Source organism: Chiloscyllium punctatum, chromosome 9 (assembly GCF_047496795.1).
Source record: "Chiloscyllium punctatum isolate Juve2018m chromosome 9, sChiPun1.3, whole genome shotgun sequence".
In the NCBI taxonomy this organism is placed as follows: Eukaryota; Metazoa; Chordata; class Chondrichthyes; order Orectolobiformes; family Hemiscylliidae; genus Chiloscyllium; species Chiloscyllium punctatum.
In genome coordinates, this window is record NC_092747.1 from 113348069 (window position 1) to 113360637 (window position 12569).

Genomic DNA, 12569 nt, shown 5'->3' on the forward strand with positions numbered 1-12569 from the left:
CGCTGTATCCAGAGTCTCCCTGTACCAAGGACCACACTGTATCTGAGTCTCCCTGTACTTGGAGTCACACAGTATCTGAGTCTCCCTGTACCTAGGGTCACACTGTATCCAGAGTCTCTCTGTACCTAGGGTCACACTGAATTCAGAGTCTCCCTGTATCTAGGGTCACACTGTATCCGGAGTCTCCCTGTACCTAGGGTCACACTGTATCTGGAGTTTCCCTGTACCTAGAGTCACACTGTATCTGAGTCTCCCTATACCTAGAGCCACACTGTATCTGGAGTCTCCCTGTACATAGAGTCACACTGTATCTGAGTGTCCCTGTACCTAGAGTTACACTGTATCTGGAGTCTCCCTGTAGCTATAGACACACTGTATCTAGAGTCTCCCTGTACCTAGATTCACACTGTATCTGAGTCACCCTGTACCTAGACTCACACTGTATCTGAGTCTCCCTGTACCTTGGGTCACACTGTATTGGAGTCTCCCTGTACCTAGATCCACACTGTATTGGAGTCTCCCTGTACCTAGAGTCACATGTATCTGAGTCTCCCTGTACATTGATTCACACTGTATCAGAGTCTCCTTGTACCTAGGGTCACACTGTATCTGAATCTCCCTGTACCTAGATTCACACTGTATCCGGAATCTCCCTGTACCTACGGTCACACTGTTCCAGAGTCTCCCTGTACCTAGGGTCTACACTTTATCTGGAGTCTCCTGTACCTAGGATCACACTGTATCTGGAGTCTTCCAGTACCTAGAGTCACACTGTATCCGGGTCTCCCTGTACCTAGGGTCACACTATATCCGAGTCTCCCTGTACCTAGGGTCACACTGTATCTGGAATCTCTCTGTACCTAGGGTCACACTGTATCTGGAGTCTCCCTCTACCTAGGGTCACACTGTATGTGAGTCTTCCTGTACCTTGGATCACACAGTATTCAGAGTCTCCCCCTAGCTCGGGTCACACTGTAACCAGATGCTGTCTGTTCCTAGAATCACACTTATCCAGTGTCTCCCTGTACTTGGGTCACATTGTATTCAGAGCCTCCCTGTACCTAGGGTCAAACTGTATGTGAGTCTCCCTGTACCTTGGATCACACAGTATCCAGAGTCTCCCCCTAGCTCGGGTCATACTGTAACCAGATGCTGTCTGTTCCTAGAGTCTCACTTATCCAGTGTCTCCCTGTACCTATGGTCACACTGTATCTGAGTCTCTCTGTACCTAGCATCACACTGTATCTGAGCCTCCCTGTACCTTGGGTCACACTGTATTGGAATCTCCCTGTACCTAGATTCACAGTGTATTGGAGTCTCCCTGTACCTAGAGTCACACTGTATCTGAGTCTCCCTGTACCTTGGGTCACACTGAATCCGGTGTCTCCCTGTACCTAGGGTCACACTGTATCCATAGTCTTCCTGTACCTAGGGTCACACTGTATCTGGAGTTTCCTGTACCTGGGATCACACTGTATCTGGAGTCTGCCTGTACCTAGAGTCACACTGTATCTGGAGTCTTCCTGTACCTTGGGTCACACTGTATCCAGAGTCTCCCTTTTCCTAGGACCACACTGTATCTGAGTCTCCCTGTACTTAGAGTCACACTGTATCCGAGTCTCCCTGTACCTAGGGTCACACTGTATCTGAGTCCCCCTGTACCTAGGGTCACACTGTATCCAGAGTCTCTCTGTACCCAGAGTCACACTGTATTCAGAGACTCCCTGTGCCTAGAGTCACACTGTATCTGGAGTCTCCCTATACCTAGAGTTACACTGTATCCAGAGTCTTCCTGTACCTAGAGTCACACTGTATCTAGAGCCTCCCTGTACCTTGATTCACACTGTATCTGAGTCACCCTGTACCTAGAGTCACACTGTATCTGAGTCTCCCCTGTACCTTGGGTCACACTGTATCCAGAGTCTCCCTGTAGCTATTGTCACACTGTACCTGGAGTCTCCCGGTACCTACAGTCACACTGTATTGGAGGCTCCCTGTACCTCGGATCACACTGTATCTGGAGTCTTTTTGTACCTAGAGTCACACTGTATTGGAGTCTCCCTATACCTTGGGTCACACTGTATCCGGAGTCTCCCTGTACCTAGAATCACATTGTATCTGAGTCTTCCTGTACCTAGTGTCACACTGTATCTGAGTCTCCCTGTACCTAGGGTCACACTGTATCTGAGTATCCCTGTACCTTGGGTCACACTGTATCCGGAGTCTCCCTGTAGCTACGGTCACACTGGAGCTGGAGTCTCCCTGTACCTTGGGTCACACTGTATTGGAGTCTCCCTGTACCTAGATCCACACTGTATTGGAGTCTCCCTGTACCTAGAGTCACATGTATCTGAGTCTCCCTGTACATTGATTCACACTGTATCTGGTGTCTCCCTGTACCTAGGGTCACACTGTATCTGAGTCTCCCTGTTCCTAGATTCACAATGTATCCGGAGTCTCCCTGTACCTATGGTCACACTGTTCCAGAGTCTCCCTGTACCTAGGGTCTACACTGTATCTGGAGTCTCTCTGTACCTAGGGTCACACTGTATCTGGAGTCTGCCTGTACCTAGGGTCACACTGTATCTGAGTCTCCCTGTACCTTGGATCACACAGTATCCAGAGTCTCCCCCTAGCTTGGGTGACACTGTAACAAGATGCTGTCGGTACCTCGAGTCACACTGTATCCAGAGTTTCCCTGTACTTAGAGTCACACTCTATTGGAGTCTCCCTATACCTTGGGTCATACTGTATCCGGAGTCTCCCTGTACCTAGAATCACACTGTATCTGGGTCTTCCTGTACCTAGGGTCTACACTGTATCTGGAGTCTCTCTGTACCTAGTGTCACACTGTATCTGGAGTCTCCTTGTACCTAGGGTCACACTGTGTCCGAGTCTCCCTGTACCTTGGATCACACAGTATCCAGAGTCTCCCCCTAGCTTGGGTCACACTGTAACCAGATGCTGTCAGTTCCTAGAGTCACACTTATCCAGTGTCTCCCTGTACCTTGGGTCACACTGTATTCAGAGCCTCCCTGTACCTAGAGTCACACTGTATCTGAGTCTCCCTGTACCAAGGGTCACACTGTATCTGAAGTCTCCCTGTACCTAGCGTCACATGGTATCCGAGTCTCCCTGAAACGAGGGTCACACTGTATCTGGAGTCTCCCTGTGTTGTTGCTGCTTTAAAATGTGTGTTGACCTGCTGTTTGTTGACGGATGAATTTTCATTCCAGGGCCGGCCGGGTCTGCCAGGATCTCAGGGACTACAAGGTCCCCCTGGGCCTCCGGGACGACAGGGAGTTGCTGGACATAAAGGAGCGAAAGGTGACCGCGGCAAACCTGGAGTGACTGGACAAACCGGAGACAAGGTTCCTCTAAAACAATCATTTACACTGATCAATGCAACAGGACAGTTTGAGGGCTCAATACATCCATCAAATCCTTGTGAGATCAGGCCATTAACTAAATGGACCTTCTCCTAATTTTCATTAATTATTGAAATCAATTCACCATCAAGTTGATGTTGAATCTAAATTTCCCTGTGTGTTTAAAATGATTGATTTTCCATTTAGCCATGGCTAGGGGTGGTGTTGGGGAGGGTGAGGGAAGAGTAATTGTCACTTGTTTTGTTGACCTGTTGCATCACGTTCAACTCAATGATCATTCCCTCCAATCATTATCACCTGGTTTCAGTTCAGTCACCAACGTAACATAGGAAACAGAGGTGAGAAAGGGTCACCTTTCATCAAGGTGATTTTGACCTTCTATAAGCTCACAGTAGTGGGGAGCGTTGTAAATCTTCAATCCAAATATAGCTCAAATTTAGGGCGGCACGGTGGCACAGTGGTTAGCACTGCTGCCTCACAGCGCTGGAGACCTGGGTTCAATTCCTGCCTCAGGCGACTGACTGTGTGGAGTTTGCACGTTCTCCCCGTGTCTGCGTGGGTTTCCTCCGGGTGCTCCGGTTTCCTCCCACAGTCCAAAGATGTGCAGGTTAGGTGAATTGGCCATGCTAAATTGCCCGTAGTGTTAGGTAAGGGGTAAATGCAGGGTTATGGGTGGGTTGCGCTTCGGCGGGTCAGTGTGGACTTGTTGGGCCGAAGGGCCTGTTTCCACACTGTAATGTAATCTAATCTAATCCATGTTGCAGCCAGAAATTGCTCTGAACCTGTGGGAAATGTCTCGGGTGTTTCCCAGAGCAATTAGATGGAAGGCAGAGTTTGTGAGGCTGGGTTTGCTGACTCTAGTGAAAACCTGGAGATATAGTGGCATGCACAACATCGGATCTCAGTAAAATCCTGAGAGAGGCAGAGCCTGACACTCCTAGTACCTCCCCAGATCCAGCAGAACAAAGGTGGGAGTGAGGGGACACTCTCTGAAATAAAGGAACTTACTAAACAGGCAAATGATTAAAGGGGCAGGTGAGGGTCAATGTCATGAGGAGTCACTGTTATGAAGGTGATGCTCCTGGGATCGATGATTCGGGTTAAAGGGACCCTCTCAGGGTCAATCGGGATACTCTGCGGACTGTGATCTACACCTGTTGATTGTTTGGAATTTTTCCTGAGGGTTCACTTGGACTCTCAGCCGCTCACTTGGAGTACATCACATTGGGATCTGCTAAGGATAAGGTCCAAGGTCCATCACCTAGGTATGCCCCCATTTGGGATCGGGAAGGGCAGATGCATTCTGGCACCTCCAAGGCTCCTCAGAGTTTATCAGACTTTAATCAATGAGGCAAAAATGGTAATTCCTGAAGAAGGGCTTATGCCCGAAACGTCGATTCTCCTGCTCCTTGGATGCTGTCTGACCTGCTGCGCTTTTCCAGCAACATATTTTCAGCTTTGATCTCCAGCATCTGCAGTCCTCACTTTCTCCTCAAAAATGGTAATCTTCCCAAATTCCTGCCCTTCCCACAGCTTACTCCACCTGGATGAAATTCTTCTGATTTCCCGTCAATAGGATGATAAATTTCAGGGTAATCTTGGAGGGTTTACCAAAGCTCTGAGTGATTGCCTGTTTCCCACCCACTGTCAATGGGGCAGCCCTCCCACCCCTGGGTCATACTGTCTAATCGACTGGACTGATCCACTGGGAAAGGACATTAGGGAGTTAATGAGGGCGACTACTGGCAGAGCTGTGGTCCCCAAACACCAGGGTCCCATTGTATTGTCTTGGCTGCTGAAGAAGATTGGCGATCTGGCATCCCACCTTTCCAGTCTCCGTTCCCAGCTCCTGCCTGTCTTCAACATACCCGACAATCCCAGCATGCATTCCACATCGAGTATTCCAAACTGTGGGGAGATTCTGGCTGTTATTTCTAGTCCATGTTACTGCTACTGTGTGAGTTATAACCGCATTGACCAGATTCTCTGCCTGATTTCTTCTCTATCTCATTTTAACACAGGGACCAATGGGAGTGCCCGGGTTTGCAGGCAATGATGGCATACCAGTAAGTGCTCAGTCAAAATGGCAGCTCTCTGTAATAGCTCTCCTGCTGTTACCCTGTGAGATCGTTTTAGACCTTTAAACATATCTGTTGGATGAAAAATGTGTAAACTCAAAGGAACATAAACAAAGAGATTGCAACTGTCGTCATCCTTTAACCCTTTAAAGCCTAGTCTCATTGGAATTTCCAGTCACCAGAGGAAGTACTTTCTTTGTATCAATCCTCACAGGAAGCTTCTTTCAGAGATTCCTTTAAAGAAAGTTCCAGATTTCCACTCCCCTTTGTGTGAAGAAGTGCTTCCTGACATCACCTTTCATCGCTGGCTCCAAAGTTATGTTTCTACTCCCCAACACTGTCCTGGACTCTCCAACAGAAAAGCCCCCATCGACTTTACCAATTCCTCAAATAAATACCTTGGCTTGTTCAGTCCTTGATCCACTAAACTAAAGGGAATATAAACCTGGACTATCCAATGTATCCTCATTATTTAACATTTTAATCTCTGATGTATCTGTTCTTTGTGAGGTACAGGGTCCAGAACAGAATGCAGCATCTGCACATTGAGTCTCAGCATCATTTCCAATGACCTGTCGTTGGACTTTAATGAAAGGATATTGAAATAACTCCACAGAGGCCAATATCTATGACCAAGTCACAGTGTATTTACACGTGACCAGTCCTTGACATTTGTACTGCCTCATTCAGAGTCAGCTCACACAGTGTTGGCATCTCTGATACCCTCCCCCTTTCTGTCTGTCAGCCAGGGCTCCCTGACTGGATCAGATTAACAGCCCCAATCAGGGAACTCATACTCTCTGCGGTCCAGCTGACTGACATCATTGCAAAGAATAGAGAGATTTTTTTTGATTGAAAGTTAGTTCCTTGAGTTTATGATTTCGGAGGAATAGCCGAACTGCCTTCTGTAGACGGGCTGAATGATCTTGTGCTGAAACTGTCATCACTTTAGGGTCACCCAGGACAGCCAGGCCCCCGGGGACCTCCTGGACATGATGGTTGCAATGGGACAAGAGGCGATCCCGGTGCCGCGGGTCAACCTGGATTCCCTGGTTTGTTGGGCACTCCTGTGAGTAAATGTTTCTGTTCTGAAAAACACTATGTACGGGGTGAGAGTGATCGTGATTAACATAACAGAGAAAGACTGCCTTGGTCAAAACATCTGCATGCTCACTGTATTGTGACTTCAAACCATGTGCTTCTTTCTAACTGTAAGACAATATCAAAGAATCTTTGAGCACAGGAAGAGTCCATTCAGTCCCTCAAACTTCTGCTTTTCCAGTGAGCTCCACTCCCTTCCTCTTTCCACCCCCCTCACAGTCCTGCTTATATTTTCCCACTTCTGTTCAGAAAGTCAGACTTGAATTGGCTTCCGTACTTTTCCAAACATGACATTCCAAATCACTATGAATCACAGTGTTAAAGGAAAGCTTACTCCATTGAAAGGAAATCCTGCAGGCTCAGTATTTCCCATTGTATTTTCCAAAGACAACTGTCTTGGTGTTGATTGAATATTGGACACCTGGGATTGCCATCACTCAAAATTCTGAAATTCTACCCAGCCCAGCTCCTTCGAGTTATCAGTTGAACTTCACTGAGGCTACTTGCCTTCCAGCACTGTGATTTGGTGAGAGACTCTGAATCCTGGACTGGGTCTGGTTATATTACAGACTCTATTTGAGATGCCCAGTGCCCAGCATTCAAAACATACATGGGCAACAGTTGAATTCCCCCTGAAATCTGAAAATGGCCAGGAAGGCTTGGTCATTCCTGTAATTAATCAGAGAAACTTTGATGCCCACAGCCATACATGGAACAATAAGAATATCTGACTCCTGCTCCTCCAATCACAGACTCTTTCTCACCCACGTTTGCTGTAGGTGTTGCGAGAGGAAAGGAAGACTGCTCGAGGGGAGAGGGGCTGCAAGGGAGGAAAAGGGGCTGCCACTGGGGGGAGGGCAGGTGTAAGCTTTTCAACAAAGCAATACTCTGCTCACCTAGAGCCAGAAAAGTTTGAAGTCACTTTTGTTTTTGCAAATGAATGTAGACTCTCTAATTTAAGGCTGCAGAAGTTCAGCAGTTATTATATAGTGGAAAATGTGGTATATCCGATCATAATGAATATCATGTCAACTAGATAATTAATATTGAACATTTAATTTCATGAAGATTTGCATTTATGTGTTTATCACATCGCAAAGCTTCTCACATATCGTGAATTCCTTTAGACTATGTTATACAATGACGATGTTAGAAACAAACATAACACTGCTTAATTAAATTCACCAGCCCAACGAAAGACTATTATAGGGTGAAAGGTTATTTTTGTGTGTGTAAGTATATGTCAGTTACTTTAAACAAAAATGTAACTAACTTATGGCTGTTACCATGTGTTGTTGTAAGTGCTGTGGTGTCTAGAAAATTAATGTTAGTGTTTTTGAGAAAATGTGTAGCTCAGGTTGATGATAAGTATGTAAGTTAGCTTGCTGGGCTTGAAGGTTTGTCTTCAGATGTTTCTTCTCAATTCCTCAGAAACAAACCCAAACAAGCAGACACAATGCAACCAAAAACTATAACCACATTATCTATCATCAAAGACATGTCAGAAATGACTTTCAGACCCCTTGGCATCATGGTAGCCCACAAACCTATCAACACACTTAAACAGTGACTGATGAACCTCAAGGATCCATGAGATACCACCAGCAAAACTAAGATCATTTACAAGATACCATGTAAGAACTGTGGGAAAAAAAACACACTACATCAGACAAGCTAGCAGGAAACTTGCCACCAAGACACATGAACACCACTGGCCACCAAAAGACATAACCCACTATCACTAGATTCTATACATACAGACAAAGGGGGACACCACTTCGACTGGGTCAACACACACATCCTAGGACAGGCGAAACACGCATGTGAATTCTTAGAGGCATGGCATTGTAACCAGAATTCCATCAATAAACATATTGATTTAGACCCTAGCTATCTTCCCTTGAACAAAACAGAACCGGAAATGACATCACCCACCTTTAAAACCAAGACCTATAAATAGAGAGGTGGGACATACCACCAGCGATTTACCAGAGACTCTCACTGATGATGTTATCTTGTATGGTGATGAAACATCTGAAAACAAACCTTCAAACTCAGCGAGCTAACTTATGTTATGACATGGGGTAAAGCCTCCTGCTTAATTTAAAACCAGCAACACAGAAAAGATTTATCCCTTGCAGTATTCTGTAAATATTCGAGTGGCCAAGAACAATGTAAAGTAAAAATTAGCAACTTTATTTCTTAAAGAGAATAATTAACCAACCACTACTTACACTTTCTTTCTCTAACCTATCTGTTACCTTCCCTTCTATAATACTAGTCCAATAAAACTCCCAATTAAGATTTACAAAACAATATTTCTTATCTCAAAACCAGGCAGCTGTAGGTTATTGCTTTTAGATCTTCCTGTGTCTTCTTTTCCTCTTGTTCAGAAATTCTGTGTCACAGGTTACTGATGGAAAAGGGACTTTTAAGAGAGATATTTTTTAGACAGTCTATTTACATGCTGAGCTTGGCAGTTCTCCTCTCAACTGTTCGATTTTCCCCGGTCTTATACCCCCAAAGCATTCGATTGTGTCATGGGCTGTTAAGATAGTCAATATACTCAATTCAAACTGGATTGGAGTTTGATATTTTTGGGGGTATAATTTAAACTGATTGGCTAATTTCAAATTTGTGTTATTGTCTCATTGCAACTCAGTGAGTGCTGTTTTTTTCTGAGTCAAATGTTACTTTGTAAATTCTCCAGCACTCTGAGTGCTTGCCAAGTCCTTCACTCTCTTAAAGGTACAGTCACATCTTCAAAACACTTACATACAGAAAATTTATGTGTTGTGACTTTCTGTTTAATAGAACAGTGTTCATTATTGAGAAGCTTATTGAATATTTCTAACTTTACCTCTGTTTGAGTTCAAGTAACACATACATCAGCATAAATAGGGAGACTAAAGTTTCTATGTGACCTTTATTAGAATCATAGTATCCCTACAGTGTGGAAACAGTCCCTATGGCCCAACAAGTCCACACCGACCCTCCGAACAGTATCCCACCCAGACCCATCCCCCCTACCATATTACTCTACATTTACCCCTGACTAATGCACCTAACCTTAAAATCCCTGAACACTATGGGCAATTTGGAATGGCCAGTTCACCTAACCTGCACATCTTTGGACTGTGGGAGGAAACCGGAGCACCCAGAGGAAACCCACGCAGACACGGGGCGAATGTGCACACTCCACACAGACTGAGGCTGAAATTGGTCCCAGGACCCTGGTGCTGTGAGGCAGCAGTGCTAACCACTGAGCCACTGTGCCGCCCCCAAAGAAGGAGTGAATGAGAATGACAAGGAGCCCCGTGAAAAGCTAAAAATAGTCTTCAAGAAAAGTTCAAGAGTAGTCCTTGGAAAAATAAATATTTTGACCCCTGCCCATGTCACTGAGTCTATGCGGATTTGTAGTGTTGCTGAAGCTGTCCACATATTCTCATGCGTTCCATTCTGAAGTACAAATGAAAACTTGTTTCCCTTATTGTGCTTTTCACACGACAGAACAGGCCAGATTCTGAAACAAATGTGAATTATGGCTGATGCTGGGAAATCGAAATATAAACTGAACGTGCTGAAATTGGTCCACAAGTCAAGCAGCAGCTGTGGAGAGAGAAAAACAGAGGCAGCGTTTCAGGCTGATGCCTGTTTAACAGGAAACAATTTGAGATGGATCAGGTTTTAAAGACGTGATAGATCAGAAAAAACGACAAGGCATGGAAAGGCGAAGGGGGGACGATGCATGATAGGGTGGAAGATGGGAGTGATGAAATAACAAAAGGAGCAATTCAAGGGCAAAAGAAGTGATTGAATGACAAAAGGAATGGTGGCACAAAGTGAAAGGGACTGGTGGGGATGGGAGATAAAAGGAAATAAAAGAAGATTTTGACATGTAAATGGTAAGGTGCAGATGCATGATCACCATCTGGTATCAGAGAAAATGGCAATGGTGGTTCAGATCTGACACTGCAGCAACCAATGGTGAGTCCAGGAGGCTGCAGGAACTCAACGTCTGATCAGCTGATAACATTATTATTTTCTGTTGTTCCAACAGGGAGTACGTGGAAGGAAAGGACAAAAGGGAGAACCATTCCTCGTTACAGTCGAGTGGAGGAGATTTCGGGTACATTTCATGTCTACCTACAAACAGCACATAATTGAAGTGTCACAATTTGTGGCTTGATTTCCTTATGATGTGTTTCCATATCAATTACTCCTCATTAACAGCACTAGTGTGTGATGGAGTGACCTGTAACAGTGGGTTTGTGTGTGTGATGGAGTGATCTGTAACAGTGGGTTTGTGTGTGTGATGGAGTGACCTGTAACAGTGGGTTTATGTGTGTGATGGAGTGACCTGTAACAGTGGGTTTGTGTGTGTGAAGGAGTGACCTGTAACAGTGGGTTTGTGTGTGTGATGCAGTGACCTGTAACAGTGGGTTTGTATGTGTGATGGAGTGACCTGTAACAGTGGGTTTGTGTGTGTGATGCAGTGACCTGTAACAGTGCGTTTGTGTGTGTGATGCAGTGACCTGTAACAGTGGGTTTGTGTGTGTGATGCAGTGACCTGTAACAGTGCGTTTGTGTGTGTGATGCAGTGACCTGTAACAGTGGGTTTGTGTGTGTGATGCAGTGACCTGTAACAGTGCGTTTGTGTGTGTGATGCAGTGATCTCTAACAGTGGGTTTGTGTGTGTGATGCAGTGATCTGTAACAGTGGGTTTGTGTGTGTGATGGAGTGATCTCTAACAGTGGGTTTGTGTGTGTGATGCAGTGACTTGTAACAGTGCGTTTGTGTGTGTGATGCAGTGACCTGTAACAGTGGGTTTGTGTGTGTGATGCAGTGACCTGTAACAGTGCGTTTGTGTGTGTGATGCAGTGACCTGTAACAGTGGGTTTGTGTGTGTGATGCAGTGACCTGTAACAGTGCGTTTGTGTGTGTGATGCAGTGATCTGTAACAGTGGGTTTGTGTGTGTGATGCAGTGATCTGTAACAGTGGGTTTGTGTGTGTGATGGAGTGATCTCTAACAGTGGGTTTGTGTGTGTGATGCAGTGATCTGTAACAGTGGGTTTGTGTGTGTGATGCAGTGATCTGTAACAGTGGGTTTGTGTGTGTGATGGAGTGATCTCTAACAGTGGGTTTGTGTGTGTGATGCAGTGACTTGTAACAGTGCGTTTGTGTGTGTGATGGAGTGATCTCTAACAGTGGGTTTGTGTGTGTGATGGAGTGATCTGTAACAGTGCGTTTGTGTGTGTGATGCAGTGATCTCTGACATTGGGTTTGTGTGTGTGATGGAGTGATCTGTAACAGTGGGTTTGTGTGTGTGATGCAGTGATCTGTAACAGTGGGTTTGTGTGTGTGATGGAGTGATCTCTAACAGTGGGTTTGTGTGTGTGATGCAGTGACTTGTAACAGTGCGTTTGTGTGTGTGATGGAGTGATCTCTAACAGTGGGTTTGTGTGTGTGATGGAGTGATCTGTAACAGTGCGTTTGTGTGTGTGATGCAGTGATCTGTAACAGTGGGTTTGTGTGTGTGATGCAGTGATCTGTAACAGTGGGTTTGTGTGTGTGATGCAGTGATCTGTAACAGTGGGTTTGTGTGTGTGATGCAGTGACCTGTAACAGTGCGTTTGTGTGTGTGATGCAGTGACCTGTAACAGTGGGTTTGTGTGTGTGATGGAGTGATCTGTAAGAGTGCGTTTGTGTGTGTGATGCAGTGACCTGTAACAGTGCGTTTGTGTGTGTGATGCAGTGACCTGTAACAGTGGGTTTGTGTGTGTGATGCAGTGACCTGTAACAGTGCGTTTGTGTGTGTGATGCAGTGATCTCTAACAGTGGGTTTGTGTGTGTGATGCAGTGATCTGTAACAGTGGGTTTGTGTGTGTGATGGAGTGATCTCTAACAGTGGGTTTGTGTGTGTGATGCAGTGACCTGTAACAGTGCGTTTGTGTGTGTGATGCAGTGACCTGTAACAGTGGGTTTGTGTGTGTGATGCAG

General features: G+C 45.5%; 1 protein-coding gene across 1 annotated transcript in view; it reads left to right on the forward strand.

The window, feature by feature from the left end:
- LOC140481614 (uncharacterized) overlaps positions 1-12569 on the forward strand; it is a 220152-nt gene that overhangs the window by 108425 nt on the left and 99158 nt on the right. Inside the window, exons 5-8 of the mRNA XM_072578091.1 lie at positions 3237-3371; positions 5411-5455; positions 6420-6536; positions 10629-10697. Of these exons, the coding sequence (XP_072434192.1) occupies positions 3237-3371; positions 5411-5455; positions 6420-6536; positions 10629-10697 (366 nt within the window). The remainder of the gene's footprint in view (positions 1-3236; positions 3372-5410; positions 5456-6419; positions 6537-10628; positions 10698-12569) is intronic.